Consider the following 25,467-nt stretch of genomic DNA (forward strand, 5'->3'; position numbering starts at 1 on the left):
TTTCGTGTGATCCGTACCACGCGCTTGTGACACGAAGGTTTTATTTACTTTTTTAGAAAGGGAAAGTTTTTTCCTGCAAGAAAACCTTACATATCGAATTCCGTGTGCAAAACGAGCTATATAGAACTTTTTTTTTTGTCTAAATAAAAGCTACCGACCGGACACACCTGTCCCATCTTTTGTGAAAATACCCAAACTATAGTCCCTGGGATGACACAAGGGCTGGGCAACAAAGTGGCAATTGTATCGTAACTACTTCATCTGTTTTCCTAAATATATGGTCGAATTATTTAAAGTTGTCTTTCAAATTACCCCACTGTTATTTGGAAAAAGCAGTATTTCGAAGTTTTGTTTGTATGTTGTTTTTATGGTCGCTTCAAACTACTGAGCATTCTTTTTCTCACTTCGCCGATAATTAAGCTCACCAAACCGGTTCGCGAACCGGTTCAGGGCATGATTTAGTCGAACCGGAACCGAACCAGAACGAATTGAATGAATCCGAACCCGAACCGTAACCGAACCGGTATTTTTTGCTGTTCGACACATTAATGTTCTGTACTTATTTTGATATATGCATGGTCAGCAATTTTTTTAGGCTTGCTCTTGCGCGACTTTAGAGGAAGCTACGATTGTAGAATGCTGTCTGCTTGTTTCGTATCGTTGCACAGGTTGTGACCGCCTATCTTGCTCGTTGCTTTGCATATCATATCATCACACCAGAGCCGTCAGTGTGCTGTAGCTAACTCAAAAGCATATCGTCGGTACACTCCTTAGATCTACGGGCATTCGAAATCCTTAACATTGAGTAGATTAACGATGTTGTACAACGCGAGGGACCAAGATTACCGCGAAACAGGTCTGCATTTACTGTGTGCGAAAATTGCGACCTATGGTACATTGTGCTCAATTCACTTGTTCATTTTTCTGGCATTATCTGAACCTTACCGCTCAATACGGAACGTTGTTTAGAGCCCCCTCATTATCCGGGCTCAAGTTAGCGCATTTTTCTGCGTGTGTCTCCGAGGTTCATGGGAGGCTGTAGAGAATGTACGCCGCGAGCCCTTGGAGTGGTAGCGCTTTTTATCCACCTGAAAGGGAGACTGAGTTTATCAAACTTCTGTTTGTGTTTGCATTGCATAGACTGGCTGAAATAAACACACATTTCATCGATAAAGGAGTCTGTAATTTATAAATCCTGAAAGAAAGAAATACCATGCAACATTTGCGGCGTCCGCAACAACTACAGCAGTGGTGCGAAATGACGTGTATTCGTCTTGCGATGTCATTGGACGATGTCCAAGAATTTCAATTTCATGCATACGCACTTGCGTGGGTGTCAATGTTATTTTTTCCTTAAGAAAAAAAAACTTTGGTTCTATCGGCAGCAAGCATATGTATCTAAAAGGAGTTGTGGTTTATTTTTGGAGAGTTATCGAAACTAGTTTCGGTTTCGGTTTCGGGAAACACGTACATGACTTCCGACGTTATCTGTGATCGCACATTAGCGGTACTTCAGGAATCATTATTTCGCGCTATCCCCATGTTGTGCTTGAGAAATCGGCCGGATACACCACCTAGCACCGATTCCGGCGAGCAAGTATCGTTTTGTGCAGCGACGATGGACGAGCCAAGGCGTACGCAGTACTGAACGCCCTTTCGCTCGCACCGTCGGAGCTCGCCTGTCTCCTCTCTGCAGTACCCACTGACTCATAAGAGGCGCGCGGACATAAGGAACACAGTTGCAGTGATGTTCCGTACTGGGGAGAAAAATTCCCATTTTGAGGGTCAGAATTAAAGCCCCCATTTTTAGTATTTTCCCCGGCAGGTTTCTCAAAAATTCCCTGCCAGTTTCCCTGCATTCTCTTTATGCAGCTGATAGATCTTTATGTGTATTCCTGCTCGGTGGGTGTTAGACAGCGCTACCTATGTCTACTTTACTTAGCCTTCGGCCTTCCGGACGCAGACGCCGTTCAAAGAATCAGTTTTAGCGTGAACTAAATTTCACTACATCTGCCGCTCAGCAGCATTTGACTATGCAGTTCACGTTTTTTTATCAAACAGCATGCTTACTTCGCACGTTAAAACTGTAAGTTGAAACTGCTCGTATGAAGAAAAACGAGACATTGTTGGGTAATTGAGGTGCTGAGCACCGGGACTGCTGGCGCCATTTCTTGTTGAAAGCACGCGGACTAAGTCGCACCCGAAATGCCTTTTTGTATATTGCGCAGGAATATATGCGAAGAGGCTTCAGCCCTTCAGCCGCCGGCGCTTTACACTTTCTCTTTCTCATGTTGTATTCTTTCCTCTACGCTCCCTCCTGTTTTATGAACTGGATTAGTAGCGGTCTTGGATGCTCTTGGCTTGTGGGAACCCCACTGCGGATATTTGAACATAAATACGACGAACGAAACTTTTTAAAAGAAAACGAAGTACTAAATGGTGTCAGGTCCGGCTTCCGAACATTGGTTTTCCTTAGTACTCACCTAAAGTACCCCGAAAAAGGGAAAATTCCCCCCATGAAACATCCCTGGACAGTTGGCCAATTAAAAAAAAGGAACACCGTCCGTAATTTGAACCCACACAGTGAGCCAACATTCGCGTGTTTATCCATACCACCGAGAAATAAAAACTTCTTTATTAACAATAAATTTTTTTACATAAATAAACATGTGTACAGTTGACATCGAAACATAAAGGCACGAGAGCGCATCCGGGAACGGCTACATGCTCACACATCGATATGGACGAAAAGAGATCTCGGTTACAGGCGTGGAGCAGTTGGTACAAAGCTTGTAGCATGAGAAAATGTCTCCAAGTACCCCAAGAAATACGCCAATAACAAGTTTCGGCATGCAAAGTATGAATACGGCTTGACGAAAAGGATCAAACGTAATGAGTGGAGATGATAAATACTGCCGCACGCGGTATTTGGCGTGTATCCCTTCAACGCCTACTCATCCCGTGGAGCGCGTTTGTATAGGCGGGTGGCCTCCTTTGTCTTGACTCTTGAAGGAAATATCCGTCTGACCAGTTTTCGCCAGTGCCTCGCGCAGTGTTCGGTCCAAGTCGGCCCCCTCTAGTGGCCTCGTCATCCAGTTGACTTTCAAAGCGAAGCTTTGTACCTTTACCGCCCAAGGGTTCTGTCGCGACCGTTGGTGTAAACAGAAAACTCCCCAAAACTCCCCCGAAAAAATAAGTTACTGGCACCGCCAGGAATCGAACCTGCAACGAACAGAGAAGCGGAGCCACAACGGGTTGTCTTACCGATTGAGCTACCAGCTTTTTTTTTTATTAAAACCGATTGAGCTACCAGCTCACGCAGAGACGGGAAGAGACAGACGGTGCACTCACTGAGCCCATCTTCGGGATTACCCCCTGCGCTTTCACTGAATGCCACCTGATAGCTTCAGGTGACCTCTCGCGCCGCTGTGCACTCCACCCACAGCACGTATAGCGGTCGTGTGCGTGCCTTGCGCATGCGCTAGGACAGTGGTTCTCAGCCATGTCTGCCCCGAGGACTCCTTTCGGGATTGCGAAAGTGGTGGGGGACCCCACGATTGCCATGATTCCAAACAATTTGTACTTGCAGCTTTCGTCGCCCACACACTTATCCGATGCCCGCCTTTTCTGTTTGACGTTAATGACGATGCGCCTAATAATGGTACAAAATTCGCTCGTGAATCTAAAAGTCTTGCAAAGACCGATATGCTGCCTTTCATGTGTCTTTTTTTTTCTGAGAGCTGGGATGTTGTGCACAAAGATGGTGTTAAAATATGCACTACACGAACAAACTAAGCGTACATGTAATGCGGCGAAGCCACGTTTTTGCATTGCAAGAAAGTACTGGCAAAATCGAGAAAAGAGCGGCGGGTGGAAAAGTTTTGAGGGAAGCTCGCGGACCCCTCAAATGTTCCCGCGGATCCCCTGAGATCCGCGGAACCCCATTTGAGAACCACTGCGCTAGGAGTTAATAAAAATTAAAGGAAGCTCACACCAATGCATGGCATTTCCCTTCTCCTCTGTCTCTGCCACCGATCTCGTCGCCTCTGTCGGCGGCGGCAGAGACGGAAGAGAAGTGAGATCGTCTAACACCGGGTTTGAGCTTCCTTTACTTTTATAAAAAAAACAAGTTTCCACTCATGTGCTTCATCAATACAACTCCACCAACCACCATTCGTGGATCATGCAATGATTTACCCTAGCAAAGAATATCTTTGAAGTAATAAAGTGCCTGGTTAAGTGCGTTTTACTTGACTCTGGTTTCACTCTTTGTAGATCCACGTGTGTGCATTCAAGTGACGTCGCATGGGTAATCGTTGTGGGTGTCGTTTACAGCTTCGCTTTCCAACCACCTTCACAGGGTAAAACGGCGCGCATTTTTTAACGAAGTGACGTCAGGCAGGTTTTGGACTCACAGAACACTCAACCGCGTGAACCCGTGTCTTCCAAAGGGGGCGAAGGCCCAGGACGAGAACAAAATCGCGAAGGGCGAGACATTCGCTTTCGCATTTAGTTATTTGAGGCTCGACCTGGTTATTTGCAATCGTGTGCCAAACGAAGCCTGTATTTCGCCCCAGAAGTAGTGGGCAGTGTTGCATGCCAATAAGACGTGCTCAGGCGTCTCCGTTTTGCCGCAAAGGGCACATTCCTCGCCGTAGGGCATAAAGGAGCCTTGAGGAAGAGCTCGCAGACGTCTCAATACGTTCACGCACGACGCGATCGCGGGAGGTTGCCGGTGAAGAGGATGTGGGAGGACTCTTTCCTGGAGACCCCAGTAAAGTCTTCGTGGTTTACGGGTGAGGAGATACTTCCACAGAAACTGCTCCTACAAGGTCACGAGTCAACGGTGCCCTCTCTGTAGAAACTGGTGTGACCTAGACGGTAGTTAAGGCACTTTGACGTGGCGAGCCACCTGGTAAGGTGTGAGGAGCCAAGGCGTTGTAATGCCGCATGGAGGTGAGAGCCCGGCTGGTCACGGAAGTACAAGAAGTGCCGTACGACCAGCTTTAGCTCTTCTTTCACAAGGCCCACACCTCTTTTTCTCCAGACTCCAAACCAGGTTGGAGCGACGCATGGGTTCGTAACCTGAGCTCCAGGGGAAGACGGCCCATGAGTGGTGAAGTTTGTGAACTGTGCTGGCGTTGATCGTAGTGATACGTGCTCCGTACAGCCGCTACTAGCGCTAGTAGTAGCGGCTGGAACCGGGTACTACCGCTAGTAGTATATAATTGGAAAAGCATGGTCGATGAACGAGACCGAAAAATGTGAAGGTCAGGCCAAACAAGCGGAATATACGGAATGCCTTAAGGGTACGGACGTCATTCACAGCCCCTTACCTGCAGCCTGGTTATTTAAATGTCAAACGTTTAACGTTTGACAAAACGCTATCAAACGTTTAAATGTTTGATAGCAAGCTAAATGAAATGAATGTTTGTAACCAGGAATAAGGCCACAAGAAACGAAGGAAAAGTACCAATTAAGGAGCCACTGTATATTTTCGTAGTTTTTGCCAGTCTAAGCGTTGAAACGTAGCGGCATTCTGCTAGCTTAAAATGCCAATTGCTTCGGCCCATGGCAGCCCACGAGTGCAGTGCGTAAATGTCCACATTAGGTGTGACCGGAACTGTGCGTAGGGGTACAATTCGCGTAGAGTACCCTTCAGTATGAACCTTCGTGCTAGGATTTTTTTCTTCCCGCAGCTCAGCTGCTGCCGCCGAGGGAAGTACAAAGAAAGGAGACAAAACATAAATGTAAAGTGCCACGCCACCATCTTGTTTCGCGGCAAACTGATCACAATGCACGGCACCTTTTGGTGGGGTTCATTTTGCTTCCTGATTGACACTCAAAAGCCTTGGCAAACGGTTCGTAGTTTTTGAGGGGCACGTTGACCCGGTACTTCGCTGGCACCCAGGTGGCATCGTCGATGACGCGCTCCGTGTCTTCGTCAGGATCACAGAAGGACTGACCGAACATAAGGTAGAATAGCTGCTCAGAGCTCACGCTGGGCAAGTTCTCGAAGTGCAAGAACACGTTCTGGAAGCCCAGAGCGTCCATGGTCGATATGTAGAATAGCAGCGATGTACGGTACGCTCTATGAAGCACGGTCACCACCACGTTGTCCGCCATGTTCTCCCGCAGAGTCCTCTGGCCGTCCAGCGTCTTGTTGAACGGCGCCACCTCGATGGTGCCGTACTGCTTCTCGAGGCAACTCTTGACGCCCTGGAGCCCCTCTGTATCGGCATCTGAGCTGAAGAGGAACTTTTCCTGGAATACGTGGTACAGGAAGCGCGTCATCACGAAGCCAACCGTAGATGACTCGAGGAAGAACTCCCGCCCTTTCAGCACCAGTGGAGCAATGGACAGCGGCACGGTGAGCACGTTCGTGTCCGGGTCAAAGTGCGAGGTCAGCTCAAGGTTGCCGTCGTGAATGGTCCCTCCGGACTTGAGCACGGATGCCACGTAATGTTCAGCTAGCATCGCCTTGGCCTTCACGTAGGAAAGCAGAACGTTCTTGGAGTCCGGCTCGACCGTGTTGGCCGCGTAGTACTCCTCCACGTTGTCCATCAAGCTGAAGTAGCTGGGGCCGATAGACATAATTTCGTCTTCAATGCTGTTCACCGTGGTCATCGGGATCTCTGCGGCAGAGTCGAGCACGCTCCTGTGGACAAATGAAGGACCGGCAGGAAAGGCTAGTAAATATATCCATGGAAACTACGAAAACAGCGCATCCTAGTGAATGTACGATAGGTACAAGCATATGGAGCAATTAATTATAGCAAACATTTCCAGAGTGAGGAGAATGATAATTGCGTCTATTGTAGCCAAAGCAGTCAATATGCAGTGGGGTCTGAATTGAGAACGGTGACCATTACTATACTCGCAGGCAACTTTCTGTGGCAATGAAGGCAGGGATACAGAGCCGAACCACACCGTTTCGCTGCGCAGCTGGTAGTAGTTCAGCAAAAATAATTTGCTGGGTGTAACCTAAGCTATTAAAAAATATATATTTCCTGTTTTTAGCCTTGTATTGACAATGCCACTAAATTATTAGACAGTATACATGTGCAACAGGGAGCATTATTTTAAGATTTTTGGGTTTATTTGGTTGCTGCATTTGCCCTTGGCACCGCATAGGTTCATTCCAGAAAAAGAAAACATGGCGTCCTCGTCAACGGCAACTTAGCTTGCCAATTCATTCGCTGTATAGAAATTTCGAGATGTTTGCGAACCAAAGCTGCCAAAGAAAACGAAGCAAGTGGTCTCCAACATGTACACCCAAGTGAGTCTGACTCAACCGGGACCGTCGTTTCAGTATTTCGTTCGGTTAGCCAGCTCGCCGGCGTAAGCCAACGTACTGTCGAATGGCTCAAGACGGAGGTCCTGAACGGTACCCTGAAGTCCCCAACGCGTAAAGGGCTTTGTTTGCGACTAGAAGACCACATAAAGTCTCTGGAAAGAGAAGAGTGCAGCGGTACGATAGTTTTATCCTTGCTGCTCTTCGACGGGAAGTACTAGTGCTTCATTCGCAACGGAGCGGTATCGTCCACAGTATAATTTAAGTCAAAGCGTTCGCTTGTGTTTCGAAACAAATGAAGAGTAGCGAAGTAGGCGCCAATATGCCTGCATGCGTGGTGATTTAGGCTCAGCGCAATCAACACGGAACTAACGCAAAGAAATGAACTAGCAAATGCGTATCTATATCAAATGCAGAACTGAAGCTGAAACGAGTTTATCTGGAACTATTTGGGCGCAGTAACACAAAAAAGCTAGCCCCCCCCCCCCCCCCCCTTCCCCCGTGGCTTTCACTCCATTGCCACAGAATGTTGCCCCCAAGTATACAAATCAAGGCATGGTTGACGCAGGCATACCGGCTCAGGAGGCGGTGAATCACGTCGCATGCCGTGTGGTAGGTCACGTGGCGTCGATAATAAAAAATAAAACAAATCAGCTTCGGCGGCCGCCACTACCATTCCCAGGCTTTCATCTTGTTAAATGTTTTACGCTCCGAAGCCGCGCTCGGGGTTACTAAGCGCGCTGTTGTGGAGGGCTACGGATTAATTTGACCTCCCGGGGTTGTTTTCAAGTACGTCGAGATCACGACGCATGGGCGTTTCTGTTTTTTGTCCCCACCAAAAACACCGCTGCCGCGGCAGGATTGAACTCGCGCCCTCTTGCTCAGAGTGCAACTCTTTAGCCACTGAACCACGGCATAAGGTACTCCATATCATTAATCCTTCCCCTCACAGCGACTGAGCCGCTCAGGCAGTATTTACCTGTCGGTGCTCCGTCATGAGCGCTAAACTTAAAGGGACCCTGCAACACTTTCGATAAACGCTTTCACACTTTCCTTAGCGTCTGGAAGCACTGCGAAAGCTATAGCTATCGCCAGCACGGAGCGGCCCTGCGTGATTTGCTCGTCGCACCAGATATGCCTTCCGTTTCTGCTTTGTTTTTGTGGCTTTATTTTTAAAGTTGCCATCGAAAAGCGTTCATTGCTGCACCTGAAGGAAAACCGTCCAACAGCCGCTACACGGCCTCAGTGACGTAATTAGGGCGGTCGAAGAACGTCAACGCCGGAAAATAGAGAAAAATCTTTTGAGCGAGTTTCCAAGTTATCTGATGCGCATAGAGCAGTAATTTTTGGCTGAGGTACTTTGCGACCGTCTAATCTAAACATTGGGTGTATTGGGTGACTACGTTCTGCAAGCATTTAAGATTTCAAAAAAAAAAAATGTTCAAAGAAGCGTTGCAGGGTCCCTTTAAGCCTTATAGGTACGTGTGTTCTACGCGCCGAAGCTACAGATGGCTGCGCTATAAAGCGCGCCGTAGTGGGGGGCTCCAGAATACTTTTGACCACCTGGAGACCTTTAACGTGCACCGAAATCGCCACACACCGGCGTTTTCGCTTTCCCCCTCCACGTTAAAAGCAGCCAGCACGGCCGCTGGACCGAACGCGCGTTCTTGGGCTCAGCAGCAAAACGCCACAGCCACTGAGCCACCCTGGTGGGTTACGACTGCTCTCCCTGCCCACGACTACATGGCTACGCAAGCCACGTGGAAAGCGGAGAGTTGCAGCTGTGGCTGCTGCGGCTGTGAGTGCGGTGTTCGGCGACATATCAAGCACTACTCATCCCGCTGACTTGGCACAGCGGTGCAACTGTCACAATTACTGGCAGCGCAAAACGATGAGGAGCCCTCAGGGGGCGGAGTTCAATTGGATATGAATAGTTCTGTATTCACAACTCATAAGGAGCATTTCAGTGCCATCGCATTATTTAATATCTGGCCACACAGTCCTAGCGCATTCAGGGCATTTTAATAAGTGCTTAGTCCTCTGGCGACCGCCACTGGTAGCCCCATTTGGCTAAACAATTTCATACGCGCCCTTTTCAGTTCAGGCAGTGACGCTCGCGCGAAAAGCACCCAACTGCTTTCTCCAGGCTCACAAGACTAGTTCCCCCTCAGGTAATACAGTTAAACGTTCGCGCTCTTCGTGTTTGCCTTATTTGCCAGACGCCCCCGGTGTATTCACTTTGCAGTGCAGTTCGTAAAGAAAAAACGTGCGCCCGGATGTTGTCTGAAACGTCTCTGGCATATATACATAGTACCAAGCTTTACGTTGAGGGATATCGCTGCCGGATGCGACATGTTGTACACTATAGCACATGCATTTCCGGCTGCAGTAACGTTACAAGCAGTCAGAATCCCAGAATTAGGATTGGGGTGAAACATAAGGCTCGAAAATGGAGTGTGTTGATGCCAAAAGGGTTACTGCACTGCAAGCCAAAAAATTTACGTGTTGTATGGGCGTCTCCATCACTGATGCGTGAGAATTCAAACGCCATATCTCCTCAATGCCCTCCTCTGATTTGTCGTGAGCGCATGACACGTCATTGAGAAGACCGGTAAGATTCCACTGTCCATTCATTAGATGCCAAACACCTACTCGTCGTGAGCACATCAGGTTCTCAGCCGAGACAGGAAATACATTTTACTGGGCTGCCTACTCATTAGCTACTGCATCGCATGAGGAGCTGGGTAGCGATCTCGCTTCTTATGCCTCTTCCTTAAAGGGGCCATGCAGACAAAACACAAGTTTGGTTAATTCGAAAGAATGCCTCGTTAGAATCATACTGACATCACTTTTAACGTAAACTTCGCTTAAATCAGTTATATAATTAGGAAAAAAGAGAATGGTCATGCGACTCACTAGCTCATTTCCGCAACAGAACCTATGATGTATTATGTATAGTTGTGCGATTGGCTGAGGCCGGCAAAAGCGAACGAAAGTTCGGCAGGGCTTAGACGCTTGCAGAACGAGCTATTTTCGCTTGAATGTAATGCATATTTCTTTTATAGCAGTAAGAATTGTGGGGTAAACAATGGAAGTTACGGAAGTACACGTAAACGTATAAGTACCAGTGCGCACTACTTTTGGTACTGCCCGCACTATGATTGTTTTAGCTGCACTGCAGTCCGCCACATTCTTACGTGACCCTGTTTGTCGAGCATGCACCATCGGTCACGAAACGATTACTGCCTACACTAACAAAAACAAGGCAGGTGCGAATAAGGTCAAACAAAGCAAAGGCGGACAACGCTCCTGTACAGTATGGTGACGCCATCCAGGAAGACTGACGGGGTTCCACAGTCCCCTGCAAACTGAACAGCGCCCTGACGTTCGCTTGAAGACCTGTCCTGGTTACGTCATCGCAGACGTCACGAAACACACGACTTCGCGAGAGAATCAAAATTTTAACCTAAACTGACTAATTTCTCAGTGAATAGAACATCGTTTGTTGCCGGACAAGCGCTGGGGCACTATACAACACTGAATCTTTCGATTACAACAAACTTGTATTTTGTACGCGGCCCCTTTAAGGGGCCATGAAGACAAAATACAAATTTGGTTAACTGAAAAGACTGCTTTGGCCGCATAACAACTATACAAATTTCATGGTAAACTGCAAGAAAATAATCTAGATATGAGAGAAAACTGATGAAGCTGCGGCGACTCACCGGCCACTTACTGGCGAGTTCTCTACGAAGTCATAGGGTCTCGTTTGGGCTACTGAAGGCCGCCGACCTAAGCCACCACCGAGAAACATGACTGTGCGATTGTAGTAGGGCCTCTACTTCCCTTCCATCGTATCACTCGAATGGTAACGTGCAGTTAACACGCTGATAACGTGTTTTAGTGCTAGCCTCTATTGAGTCACTGCCGACATGGTGTAGTGCATAATTGCAAAGTTTCTCAGTTAAAAAAAGCCTTCAGTGGCTAGAATACAGCTGAGTGAGTTACCAAATGTTAGTTTTTTCAAGCTGAACAAGGTTGTATTTTGTCTGCATGATCTCTTTTAAGCTGAGGGGTGAAATGAGCCGCTGCCGCCTTTTATGACTGAGAGAATTCCTCTCCTTGCATTAGTGAGGATTAGTTTATGGGGGTGGTGATGTTCCGAAGCGGTGGTATGTAAACATCGCGACAGCATCTTCATCATCATCATCATCATCATCATCATAATCATCATTATTCCCAGAAACTGTCGATGATGATGGCGTTGATAGCTCGTTGCGTTTTTCGTTAGTCCGTGGAGACGATATTTTTTTGAGCCGTGCAAACATGTGAGTGGAAAAGTGTAGCTCCGTACAATTCTTGACAAATTCGCAAACACCAACAATGATAATGGTACGCACACACAGAAGGATAATTCAAGCATATACAGTGACTAAACGTTAAACCCAAGATTGATTCACGTGCGAAGCTATTTGCGGCTTATGAGGCGCACCATGATTGACAGCTAACGATTCCTTTGGGCAACGTGGGGAAATGTGCCCTAAAACTCCTACATACCCCGTCGTTAGTATTTCTCCACCAAAACAAATAAAACTTCCTCGAACGGTAATTGATGCGTCAAGTACGTGTGCGGTTTCGATTCCAGCGCCGTGCACACCTTAAAAGCCTTAAAAACCATCAGTAAGACTGGGGTTGAGTTTATGGCAAACCTTAGTAAAAATTGATTTGTATTAGAAAGCTTACACGAAGCTCAGGTATATTCTTTCCCTTCAGGCCTAGTAATGCTATATGGACGTTAACAGCACAAAACTGCAAGAAGGGAGAATAGGTCTTAATATCTTAATTAGCTGTCACGGCTCACCTGTAGGAGTTTCGCAAAATGGCCTCCTTCATTCCAGCACTTGTGATTACGTCGAGACGCACGGTTGAGTTGAAATGCCTAATAAAAACATAGTTGAACAACCTGTAAGTCAGAAGCGAGCAAATTTCCTGGCTGATGTTATGGTAGGCTGGTGTTGAAGTAGACTGGTGGAGTTTCACGAAAGGGTAAAGGTGCAGCATAGCGCTGTACCGAGCGTAGTTCATGACCTGGCTGGTGCTGAACTTTTGGAGCATTTTCTCAAGATGCCTGAAGTAATCCGGAGAGCGAATTACTACGCAGTGGTCTTTTCGTGCGGATTCTATCAGCTTGAACAAAAATGACATCCAGTCCAGGCTGTCGGCCTTAAGGCTGTCGACTGTGGTTGTCTCGTACTCCGTTATCTTTTGGTAGCTCTCACTAAACAGACCCGGAAACCTCTTGAGAAAGATGTCGATCTCTCGAATGTCGTGAGCAGCATGCTCCGAGCCCATCAACGCCCTGACGAACGTCGCATATTTCTTGGAAAATGACTTGGGGATGTCGAAGATGTGGTCACCGTCGAAGGCGCGTGGCCTCCTGAGAACGATACACTCCCGGCTACTCTTGGCTCGAGTAGTCATGGACACGTGGACGAGCGGGAAAACCTGAAGGACCTTGGCCAGCGAAGCGAGGCCGGCCTCGAGGTTGGCGTGCTTTCCGGAGAGGTTGAGAAAGTCCAGCGCCTGCTCCACTTGCACTCCAACGGCGTTGAAGTGCGAATGCTTGCAGGTTTTATAGAAAGACGACACCTGGCTGGTGAGCCGCGTGCGCTTTAGCCACCCGAGCCGGGAGAACTTGCCTATGACGTCGTGTATTTCGCGCAAGAAGTGCCGAACTGCCGACTTGCGCACCGACGAGGCTGGTTTGGTGCTGGAGCAGACGTAGTCGTAAAAGTCTTCGCACGGGTCCAGCGTCCACGCGACGTGCTTCTGGAGCTGCTCGCCTTCCTTGAGGCAATGCTCCGAGGTACAGGTATAGATGAAACCTGAACGCTGGCGTTGCCACGAAAACAGGTGCGCCGCCTGGAACTCGCCGTGGAACTTGGGCCGGTGGATGTTTTTGACGGTGAAGACGACTCCCAGGGCAATTGCCAGGGCGAGGGCCATAGAAAAGACCGCCATAAGGATGGCCTTCAGGGGTCGCGCACTGCCGCCCGTCGGTGCGCCTGCGTTGCCGGTTGGTCCTGTACCATGGCCCGAAGACGAAGTCCGGGCCGCCATATTGATTATGCTTGCTGTCCAGCTGTGCGAGCGCTTGTGGGCGGTGAAACTCCGTGAGCAGTACTTGCACACAGCACCCGTATGGACACGCCACGTGCTTCTTCTTCTTCTTCGCCGCCATGAAACTGACCAGTAGTCGCTCCCGAGGAAGGAGGTTGGACTACGCTCAGTTGAGAGGATGCCAAATTATGCCTCCCTGTTCACAGAAAACGTGGCTCACCGATGCTGCGTTCTGCCATGGCAGATTTCCCCAAGATTGATTTATTTGCCATCAGCGCTATACGGAGGTTGATTCCTGCGCACGCGGCCACACCCAAGAAGGTGCTCCGTAACGCGTGCCTATACGGGATGTACATTGAGGTGGTTTTTCGGGGGGAAGGGGGGGGGGGGAATCAAACCACCCCGAAAAATGTGTTACAAACGTCACCTTCTAAATGTAGGGAGGGCGTCCTTCTCACAGATCTCTTCAAAAGAGGAATAATTAAGTTGAATGTTTTAATCTAGCACCAAAGCAACACGCATAGCATGTACTGAGGGAATTTCGTGTATTTCTGAAAGGTACCGGTGAAATTCTGCCATGAATCGCTTTCTGCCGCGAGATTCCGTTCCCCTGTGGGGACAAGCCCGCAACCTCCATGTACAGGGTGTTGCGACGATAATTGGAACACTTTAAAACTTTTTCCTGAGCGAACCACCGCTCTGTTCGCTCTCAAACTTGCCACGAAGGTCGCTTTTTGTAGTCTATTTTTTTTTACACCGGGAACAACGACAGTACTTACGTGCTTATCCTGAAAATAAATAAAAACGATTTTCGCTTATGGGAAAATGGCGGCTGATTTGGACGTAAGCCCGAAAACCGGGTTTTCTGCTCGTCTGCTAGCTCATTCCTAGGTGCATTTTCTGATCGTCTGCTGCACCATTTGGCTCCTTCCTACCGTGAATCCCAAACGTGCGTTTCGCTCTGCATACTCCAGGTGTTTCGTTGTTCCAACATCAAATTGCGCTGGCTCGCACGTCCAAATCAGCCGCCATTTTCCCATGGGCGAAAATCGTTTTTATTTATTTTCAGAATACACAGGTAAGTACCATCGTTGTTCCCGGTATCAAACAAAATAGACCACAAAATGCGGCCTTCATGCAAAGTTTGAGCGCGAACAGAGCGGTGGTTCGCTCATGAAAAAATTTTAGTGTTCCAATTATCGTCGCAACACCCTGTACGCACCCAGTGCCACTGGTTTACGTCGAACACTTGTATTTTTTAGAGCAACCGCCTTACCGTTTCTGCTTCCGTTTTTTTTTTTTGCGTTGGTGGGAAGACGGTTCTCCGGGGGGGGGGGGGGGTATAGGCAGTGTGATTTTGGAGTATGTCAACCTTCGCCAGAGTTGCGAGTCTGATTTCCACGAGCCGCTGCGCCGCCGGTACCAACGTGACACGAAAGCCTGCTTCAGTGCTGCACACAAATCCTTCTTCAGTTGTGCGCAGGCCAGCGGTTGCGGCTGCCCCACGCAGCCGTCACCAGACTCAGCGCAAGCACACGACGACTCCGGCCGGCGGCTGCAACTGGCGCGGCGGCTCCTACATGCGTGACGGGCGGCTTTCCCGCACGACTTTGGAACTCAAGATGGCGGATGGACGCGCAACTCTGCTTTCCTTGGGGAGCTGTATACAGGAATTCTAATAGAGAAGACGGTAGACAATTCCGTTCTTTTTAATGCCAGCACTACGTCCCCATAATCTACATACTTCCTTGCTGTGGGGCACCTGCTCTCCACGTGCCGTTATGTGCACATGCCTAAATTTGCACCTGTCACACGACGACAACGCCGCACGCACTAGGTAGTTTTTCCGCCGCAGGCAATGCGCTTTTCCGCCGCAAGCATCATAATAACGTGCACGGCTTCTACTCTGAAGACCAGAGTTCAATGGCCATATGAACTCCAATGTGCCCAATTTTTAAGGCGAAAGACTTGAGTGCCCCGTGTGCGGATATGCCGCGTTGTTGTTACAGTTGTCCGGTACAGAAAATGGCCTCCACTGCAAATAGTAAATAGACAGACATTGAAATCCGTATGGTAATTGATCCTGCAATCTCCGAAGTATACCAGTCGATTCGGTTACTACGACGTTACCTAGGATTTTTTTATTTACTGACGGCGCTACCTCCGCGTGTTGGTAGCGGCGGAACAAAAGTCAGCCCAGTTCATGCTGCATGACAGCGTAACGTGACAGCAAGTACAGTAAAGCCCGCTTATATCGAACAGTGCGAGGATTGTAAAATAGTTCAAAATAGCGAAAATTCGATATAGAAAGTGAAGCAAAAAAAACTTATATGAGAGCAATCTTGCCTACGGAGTCACGAGCTAACGCCGAGATCTTACCACCCTGCAGTTCACTATTGATACTACACTTTCTCGGAAAGAAAACATTAATTTATTGGAGCGGAAGAACTGCGTGAGTGTAGCCTGCTTCTAGGAGCACAACGCGTCGCTGGTGACTGCTTGCTCCACGGTATCTAAACAGTCGACAAGCCCAAGACCGCTGCCCTCAATGGCACTGCAGTGTCGCCGTAGCAGGGCCACGGCAGCGACGGCTTCGCTCGTGCACGGAAGCGGTACGGAGTCCTCGGCGTCTTCGACAGATCAAAGACACGCATGGATACAAGCAGAGTACTCTGATACAAGCGAATAACGGCGAACCCAGCGAACCGAGCAAGTGCGGGCAGCAAGTGGCGCTGACTTGAAGTTCGGTGACATCGCAGCCCGCAGCGCCCAATGTGGCGCTTTCTGCTCCAACGGCATGCATGCGTGGAGCTGGGGCCCTATTCTCGACTGCACAAATTACCGGCAATTCAGGCAATTTTCCGGAAGTCTTTTCTGATTGGCTTTCAATTTTGGTCACGTGCTTCCGGTTGACAAATTGGTTGTGTGTGCTGTCGTCATTTTGACGTTTTATGACGTTTATGGCACCAGTTCTAAAGTTTGCATTATTTCTCTTTACTGAAAGCGCATAACTCTTGGCCGGCAATGAAAAACCAGACTAAATGCAGCGGACATGACAACGTAAGCCTGTCTTTGCTATTCAACAACAATACTGCTTGTAATACACACCCCCTCTGTGATTGGCTGAGAAGGCGTGACGTAATTTAAACAGTTGGCGGGAACGTTACGTCATGCATTGGCAACTTCAGCCGCGTAAAAGTGACGTAATGCTACGTAACAGCTTAAAAATGGCGGCTGTTTTTGTCGCAAAATACAAGCAAAATAGGGCAAAATATTGCCCCGGCCATGGAGGAAAGAAAAGGTTGCCCCGGCCATAGAGTTTCTTAGTAAGTATACTAGAGAGGAAACTGCGCCTCGTAAGCCATGTCGTCATTGGGGTTCATGGGAAGACATCCTTTTTGGCTTGGGCTTGGCATGACAATTGGATTCTTAAGCGGTTTTGGGTATTTGCTTTCTCCACTATGCATTAACACGTTTACGAGCTACAACAAGGAAGCCGAAATCCTCCCGTTTTTGCGGTAGCCGTGCTCAGTGAAACAGCAGGCAATGCGTGATCGCACCTGACGTTGCTCATGCCGCAGTCGAAGGACGTATGACTGAGCGGGTAATATGCCGCCGCGAAATTTGTAGCCGACGAAAAGAAGAAACAAAACGTACTTTGACGAAGACAAGATACGGCAGATACGGGTGCTTGTATGCGTCCTATCTTGTCATCGTCCACGACTGTTTAACGCCACGTTCTCTTTTAAATGCAGAACATTTCAGTAACTCACGATGTCACCCGCGTTGTCCCGTCGTAGTCCGCACCGTCGTTGTCCGCACCCCTCCCCCTACACTATATAAAAGAAAATACTATCCGGTGCCTGGTTTCGAACCCCCGACCCTGCGGGCGGAACGCAATGTACACGGTGCTCTACCCACTGCGCCACAAAGCCGACACAGAATGGGACGCTACGAACGCGCCTTATATCGTTGACTCATTCAAATTACTGCTGACGAGCGCTCTCTCGTGAGCAGTTGCCACAAGTGCAACAACATTAACGTAACGCAAACTACTTAACGTCGTGCGCCCCCGGAAATGTTCTGCATTTGATCGTGCCCCTCGCGAGGGGGATGTTTCACTGCGTCGCCATGCGAACAGTTTGCCACGCTTTAGTTTCAGTTCTTTCTTTGCTGGGGTGCCGACGAGCGGCGCTACCTCCTCGCACTTCGCCGCGGGGTGATCCGCGGCGGGGGCGAGAGATGGCGCTGGCGTCTCCGCGGCCGCGTCTGCGGCCTCCGCGGGCACCGGCGCCGGCGCGGGGTCATCGCCCTTCTTTAATACAGCGAGGCGAAATCGCAAGGCGTTGGTGTGACAACCCCGCTGAGCGCTGTCCCACTGCGACGGCGTGGTTTGAGCGCGAGTTTTTTTATCTTTTTTTTATAAGTTAGCCTTTTTCTTGTTAAACTTGTCGCGGTGCACCGCGACAAGTTTTGTCGCGGTGCACCGGTTCACCACGAAGGCAACGTTTTCATAGGCACGCTCAAAAAACTTTCCAAACTTTTCAAACAACTTATTATTTGAGATAATAGTAAAATAATAAAATCACAGTCTCTAATGAGTTTCCTCCCCAAATATTAACATTGTTCGTAACTACAACCTTGGCCTGCGGAATAGCAGGCACAACCGTTCCGGCAAAAATACGCTTTACTTCTTTTTCCCTTAGTTTTAAAACAGCCTGTTTTTATTTTCCCCTTACATAATTGCACACCATTCTTCGCGTTTTTGTGGCACTTTGTATAAATTTGCGGTCACTAAAACGTTTCAATACAAGCCAATGATGAAACTAAGGCGAACGCGATGTATAATGGCGGCCCATGACGACACAGACGACCTTGACGTGAGCCGCATATACGCTAGCGCCAGATTCCTCTCTAGTGTATACTGTAAGAAACTCTATGGCCCCGGCTTACGGCGCCGCGAAATGTGCGGCAATTTGCTGCAGGCGCAGTTTCGCATGCGCGCTGTTTAAAGCATGTTTCCTACCAAAACAAATTATAGTTTCAACTGCTTCCAAGTCAGCGATCATGGAAGATACAAATAACATGCAGTATTTTGCTTTTATGTTTGGCAATGAAATAAAAATTATTTGTTTGGCGTAACCGCAACATAAGAGGGCAGTACAAGCCTCTCCATGACAAAGAGAACCCAATGCATGGCATTTGTCTATACTTGTCCTACTAGTAAGCTGTTGGGTCACATGATCGAACTCAAGACAAAACTAACAGTGAAAAGTGACTATTTAGTTCATTACAGCGCTGATTGCAGTCGAGCTTGACGAATGAGTGAATCGGCGACATCGGTGCGGTCCGCGGTTATCAGGCGTAGCGCTTCGCTGCTCTTACGTGTCATAGAAGCGATAATCGGGGCCGTCTTTTTCTGTGATCACGCCATAAACTTGTAACATAGCAGCAGACAATGGCGTGGTGGCGGTGGCGGCAGGGAAGGTGATAACGCAACAAAGCTTGCAATAAGTCAGAGAGCCCAGCTATGTTAATAAAAGCGATTGAAAGAAATAAATAGATACGGTAAAAAAATTGTGTGATGTTCTTTAGCTCGACATCCGCCTTTCGCTCGCTTTTGGATCAACGTTACTCGATCGCCTTGTCAGCCTCAGCTACCGTCTTCATTTTTATAGTACATGCCAAGTGTCTTTATAGCTTTCTTGCACAATATTTGATACCTTGGTAGCGATCTTTATGAGTGACTCGTCAAATTACACTGCATGTCGTCATAGCTATAGGTGCAGCACTTCACTGATTGCTTACGTCGTGCTTACGCAAAAAAACATGGGCGAAATGCCGGCAATTTGTGCAGTCCAGAATAGGGCCCCTGGTCCACTCTTCCGCGGCCGGTTCGGACGCGCCCGAGCTCGCGCGGGAGTCGCAAGCGACACCCGCGCCGCCGCTTCGGGCCGATGTATTGCGTGAAAGCCTGCCGCAAGCCCATGGAGAGGAAAAATCCCACGCGGGAGAGTTCGATATATCCATTGTGAGCAAAATCGCGTTCGATATAAGAAGTTTTAAATGCATGTAATTTTTACCAGAATTATACAAGCGTTAGATATAGGCAATAATTCGATATATCCATGTTCGATATAAGCGGGCTTTACTGTAAGTACAACCTACGCACCACAGCCGCGCAAAAGTGTCACCAGTCTGAGTGTTGAAATAATTCACGCAAAACGAAAAAAAAACACGAAGTAATGAAAGCGAAGAAAAAGACCGAAATACGATTTATCAGTAAACAAGACGGATAAGTATCGCCATGTTCTCGCCTAAAAAATACCTAAGCTGACTTCAACTCCTCGAGGAATTTTTTTTTCGAACTTATTGGTTTACCTCATCAACATTAACCCAAATACTCACTTCGGAACAATTATTCCACTACTTTTGCGTGCGTCATTTTCAGTACCAGACAACTACGACGAGGATGGTATGTCGCACAACGGCACTTTACGCTCTCGAATTAATAAAATGCGCCCTCTCGGTTTATTTAGGAGCCCTTAAAGCTTGCACAGCGGAATCTGAAGGGACTGGGAACATAGCTTTCGTTTATCATCTAGTTGTGTTTACCACGAAAATACACTTGATAGTATTACATGCCCCCATAGACGCTGCTTCAGCGATTTCGGAGAGAGAGAGAGAGAGAGAATCAACTTTTATTGAGCCCAATGAGGTATTGGCTAGTGCACGCAGGCACCGGATGGAGTGGAACCCTCCTCTCGGGTCCCATATGCGTCTAGCAGCTCCTGGCCCCTGGCTTCCAGCGCGAGCTGGATCGTCAGGTCGGGGCTAGACAACAAGGTCTCCCATCGCTCTCGGGGATCGGGTGTGGGAATAGGGGTGGGGGCGGGCGGATCTCAAGAGACTCGCACTCGGAGCTTATGATCACTAGGAACGATGACTCGAGACAAAGGGCCCGTAACTGCTGCATTTGCATACACTCACTGACAGAAACTCAATGAATAGAGAGAGGAAAAACGGGAAACTCTATAAGTGCTTATGGTTGGAGTTCTCGCGGTCGCTTTTAAAGCACAGCTTTACTAAACTAGTCAAGCCGAGTTTTGCCGTCACCCGCAATTTGACCTTCATTTGGCCGCAGCTGCTACGTAGCCTTGGCAACGCATCACGTGACTCCTCGCGCCGCCCTCAGCTGCCCGCCGCCGCAGCGTGCACGCGCTAGCCGCCGCCGCGCCCCGCGGATTGGCGTATGCGCTCTCCGCAGCTGGGTCGCCGCGAGTGCGAGCTTGGCCATGGACGAGAGCGAGGGCCGGATCGTCTTCTCAGAGCGTTGCGCGGGAGCGGGAGGCTTTGAGCCGTCGTCTGCAAGTGGCGTCTGAACACCCCGCGGATATCGCCCGGCTAGCTGCTTCACTGAAGGGTGTCTATCCAAGCCTAACCACAGTCATGTCTAGCCGCCGACCTGGCTTAACGATGAGTGTATACCTAAGCATAACAATTACAGCTAAATCAAAGGTTTACCAATGCTCACGACAGTTCACAGGTGCGTAGAGGCAAATAACACGCCGCTCAACATCTGCAATGAATGACAAGGTCACGACAAATAAAACGCCCTGAAGTATCGGTACTACACGAAAGACAGGAAAACCTTATGTTCTTGCTGATGAACACGAAGCATCCCTCAGAAAAGCCTGCAGAGGGCATAACACAAACACTATACTGCTCTACAAAGGCTCTAATGCTGCCGATATGTCCTCATCTCCGCAGAGCTTTGTGCCCTGAATGGCCGCAACGCTTACGTTCATCCGTTTAAGGTGACGCAAAAGCTGGTACTGTCGTCTCCTGTTTCTTAGGCCTCTCACATTAAGAGTGGCAGCGTGCAATGCTGTGACCGTTGCCATTATGTCGAGCGTCTTACTCGTCCTTGTCCCCTGCAGATAAACCACCCTTGCGGATGGCCTTGGATGACAATGTCTTTCCTGGCTTCCTGAAACGAGCCAGCGGCACAAGACCACTAGCCAGACCACTAGCCAGAATAGCAGGGTCGGAGGAGTCCAGTATGGTGGGCGCCTACTTATTTGCCGGCGATGGACGACTTCTCGCCATCCACAGGAGCAGACCGCTTCATAGGTCCGCTGGTGCCACCCAGAACATTGTCAGGTAGGGCCACAGCATCCGCCCAAGATGATGGTGCAACCTCCACGGGGTAAGTAACGGAGGCATCGCCCCCAACGTCACCAGGAGACAAGTCGCTCCTCTCATCATCGCTGGCGGGCAGTGGTACTGAAGCACGGTGTTCTTCCAAGGCTTCACTGGCAGTCGTTGAACCCATGCCAGTCGGCACCACTAGTGGAAGCTGCGCCATTTTTTTTGCGTTTTAGTATCCCAAAAAGGCTAGTACTAATGCCACCAGTATACGCAAGTGGTCGACACTGGTGGATTGGCTATGAAACCATTCCGTGAATTCGACTTTCTACGTCAGTGAGAACATAGCTTCCCCAAATACTTCATATTCAGAGAAGTCGCCCTGCACCCCCATGTGAAGCTATAAAAAAAAACTAAAATTATTATGATGATGATGCCCTCAATGTATTTGGACGTACACACAAAGGGGAATTGACCAGGGCTAACTCACCTGGTGAAATTCGTGGAGACCTCAAAATGCTAATTTATTTCCGGGAAGACCGAGGCTGTTAACTGAAACTTCCGTATGATTAAAACCTGAATAACTGAATAATTAGCACCCTTCGTAATTCAAATGACCTGAAGCAGAAATAAAATCTTGAATACATTTATATATATCCCTTTTTGCATACCCAAAATTTGTTGCGCCACTAGATAATACAAGTGGAATCGATAAAGTCAAGCCTAAACGCTCATTGGGCCCTTCAAAAGCAGTTGTCTAGCTGCCGAGAAGCGGCGACAGGAGAGAAAAAAATGTTCGATTGTTTCAGGGACCTGGCACCGCACACATAGTTCCGTAGGTGAAAGCCCTGTTCTAAACAGATAAAAGTTTAGCCTAGGAATCCGGCAGCGCAGCTCGGTGAATTTTCACTTCACAATGCCGAAAACCACAAAAATGAACATTCCACCCGAACTTTAATGTTGATCCTCTTCAAATGATAATAGTAAATCTGAACGAGTAGCGTCTAAATGCCAATATCGCCTTAATCTTGAAAATAAAACGCATTTTTTCTCCGACACCACTTCCTTCTCCTCCCACAATACAGTCAATGATTCCCAAAGGCCCTGGAAATGCTTCCAAATGGCTGTGAGAGCATTTTTGTCGTATACCTGCGATTTTTTTTTCTGGCGTGCTTATGACCCAGCAACTTTATACGGGTCTCATAGATTTAATGTCACCGCCAAACGAACCACCGACATTCCAAAAGCCAACTGCGCCCTAAGGCTTTGGGAGCGGGTGGCATCGCCGCGTAAGCATAATCAGGGGCAATTGAACGAAAACGAAGAGCACACACGGCGCGCGGAAGCGGTGGCACGCGGAAGCTGCGGATTCGAATCGGTCAGTTGGGCCTAGCAGACCGGCGGAGAAAGCGGCACCGCTGTCATACTGCCCGGCGCCGTTCGCCCAGCTCGCGCTTCTGCCTTCGAGCTTCTCGGACGCCGCCATGAATTCCTCTGGGGATGGGGTCGAGGAAACGAGCCCCTGCAACGACGACGCCACCGCGGCCGCTCCCGCCCAGCAGCTCGTCAGTGACGGCCGCCAGTACGAATTCTCGCCAGGCGCCTTCGCTCGGTCCATACCCATGCTGAGTGCCCTCAGGCAAGCCGGCATGAATGCCTCCGGGGGTGGCATCGAGGAAACGAGCCACTGCAACGACTACGCCGCCGCGACTGCTTCTGCCCAGCAGCTCTTCAGTGACAACGGCCGCCAGCCCGAATTCTCACCAGGCGCCGCGGCTCGCTCCATGCCCATGCTGAGGGCCCTGAGGCAAGCCGGCTGCTTCTGCGACGCCAAGTTCAGGACCTCCGACGGCGGTGAGCTTCTGGCCCACCGGTTCGTTCTCGCTGCCAGGTACGCGGGGTGCGGCACGCTATTCACCGAAATGTGCGAGACTGAGGATGCCGGCGTTGGCGCCGAGCAGGAAGAGCAGGTAAATGACATCAAGTGGCCCCCCTTTTGCGAGATCCTCGTGAGTGACCTGAGCGCGGAGATGCTGGAACTCGCCATCAACCTCGCATACCACGTCCCGCTCCAGGAGCTCGTCGGCGCACACAACGTTCTTAAGGTCCTGGACATCGCAGAAGCGCTTAGCATTTCAGCGCTACGGAAGGAATGCCTCCAGTTGCTCGGGGAGAGCCTGGAACCGGGCAACTGCGTCGGCACCTACCAGCTGGCCTTGAAAAAAGGGTACTGGCCGCTCAGCAACGATGCCTTTCGCTTTTTGGTGCGAAACTTCGAAGAGGTTTGGACCATGAGCCCACAGTTTCAGTCGCTGGCGTTCGAGGAGCTGTGGAATGTGCTTTACGACGACGAACTCCATGTCACAAGTGAAGTCGAGGGTTCCTTCGGCGCTATTCTCAAGTGGATAGCTGGGGACCCCGAGGTCAGGCGGGGTTTTTTGCCTCGACTTTTGACCCTTGTGAGATTCTTGTTCGGCAGCAACGCGGACATGCAGAAAGTGGAGTCCGAACCGCTGGTACGCCAGGACGAGGATGCCCTCGAAGTCCTTAGTGTCATCAGATGGGCACTGGACACGGTGGCGACGGACAACGCAAACTGGAGATCCTGGCCTTACCTTGCGGATCGTCGCTGGCTCCGGCCCCGTGTCCCTAAGGACATCATCTTCATGTTCGGTGGCTGGACCGGCGGCCCTACCAACAATCTGCTCACTTACAACTGCCGTTCGCGTCACTGGGTGCTGCACCCCAATCAGTGCACGCAGCCGAGAGCCTACCACGGAGTGGCCATGCTCGACGGACTTGTCTACTTCATAGGAGGCTTTGACGGCAAAAGCTGCTATCATTCGGTCGTTTGCCTCGACGTGCCCAAGATGAAGTGGAGCATGAAGTCCAACATGCACATGGCTCGCTGCTACGTCAGCGTTGCCCTACTCCGAGGGTACATCTACGCCATGGGCGGATTCGATGGTGAGGGCCGCACGTCGTCCTGCGAAAGATACGATGCCTCGCGCAACCAGTGGGAGCTAGTGGCATCCATGCACGACGTCCGCAGTGATGCCAGCGCCGTAGCGGTCGCAGGCCGCATCTACGTCATGGGCGGCTTTACGGGCTTCAACGTTCTGGACACGGTCGAGTACTACGATCCGACGGCCGATGTCTGGACGCGAGTGCAGAGCATGTCGAGGCCCCGCAGCGGTCTAAAGGCAGTCGTGCACGGCGATGACGTGTACGTGATGGGCGGCTTCGACGGCGCCCAGCGGCTCAGCTCGACCGAGAGACTGGATGTGCGCAAGGGCCGGTGGTCGCAGCTGCCCACTATGGCCTTCCCGAGGAGCAACTTCATGGCCGCGCTGCTGGAAGGGAGCATCTACGCTGCTGGCGGATTCGACGGCACCACGACGGTGTCGCTTGTGGAGCGTTACGACATCGGGGCTCGCCAGTGGCACCGCGCCACAGACCTCAACATCCCGTGCAGCGCTGCGGCTGCATACGTTTACCAAGATGTTCCCAACGCCACTCGCTGGTTCTAACTCACTCCCCCTCAGAGGTCGGCAGCAATTACCCACGCATTTTTGCTGAACACCTTTAAGCCAGCTCTGAACTACACCCTCACACGCCTCTTCACCGTGTCGGTGCAAGTTGCCGCCACGTCACAGCTCTTTTTGACTATAACGCAAAAAATAAAACGCTTTTCGAGAAATTGGCGGGATTTTGCTGTGCCGGCAAGAATAATTTTTGTCGGCCAATCTTTTATTCGCCGTGATTTCGCGGGCGTCAATGTAGCACGAACAGTCGGTTTAATGATGAAAATGACGAATTCGTGTTTGAAGCTGGTGCCGTAGCGTGGATGACGAGATTTATCCGCTTTTATGGGTGGAATGCGACTCAATGAATTCAACGATCCG

The 25,467-nt window shown here is 49.6% G+C and overlaps 2 protein-coding genes across 2 annotated transcripts; one reads left to right on the forward strand and one right to left on the reverse strand.

Annotated features, from left to right (window-relative positions):
* Window positions 1-5,790: 5,790 nt before the first annotated feature.
* LOC144158824 (neprilysin-21-like) lies at window positions 5,791-13,414 on the reverse strand. Its single transcript, XM_077689988.1, has 2 exons — window positions 12,156-13,414; window positions 5,791-6,658 (listed from the first exon to the last, which is right to left on the reverse strand). Exons 1-2 carry the CDS (start codon window positions 13,412-13,414, stop codon window positions 5,791-5,793), a joined length of 2,127 nt encoding a protein of 708 aa, XP_077546114.1.
* A 9,632-nt stretch (window positions 13,415-23,046) lies between these two features.
* LOC144158834 (kelch-like protein 10) lies at window positions 23,047-25,092 on the forward strand. Its single transcript, XM_077689999.1, has one exon. The coding sequence runs from the start codon at window positions 23,047-23,049 to the stop codon at window positions 25,090-25,092; it is 2,046 nt and encodes a 681-aa protein (XP_077546125.1).
* Window positions 25,093-25,467: the final 375 nt, after the last annotated feature.

Source organism: Haemaphysalis longicornis, unplaced genomic scaffold (genome assembly GCF_048455015.1).
Source record: "Haemaphysalis longicornis isolate Haplotype H1 unplaced genomic scaffold, Haemaphysalis longicornis Haplotype H1 scaffold_1, whole genome shotgun sequence".
In the NCBI taxonomy this organism is placed as follows: domain Eukaryota; kingdom Metazoa; phylum Arthropoda; class Arachnida; order Ixodida; family Ixodidae; genus Haemaphysalis; species Haemaphysalis longicornis.

Excerpts from the sequence above, each read along its gene's own strand:
- LOC144158824 (XM_077689988.1), bottom strand. The coding sequence starts at position 13,414 with ATGGCGGCCCGGACTTCGTCTTCGGGCCATGGTACAGGACCAACCGGC. Across the intron at positions 6,659-12,155 it reads ATTTTGCGAAACTCCTACAG|GAGCGTGCTCGACTCTGCCG; the intron begins GTGAGCCGTGAC and ends ATTTGTCCACAG.
- LOC144158834 (XM_077689999.1), top strand. The coding sequence starts at position 23,047 with ATGAATTCCTCTGGGGATGGGGTCGAGGAAACGAGCCCCTGCAACGAC.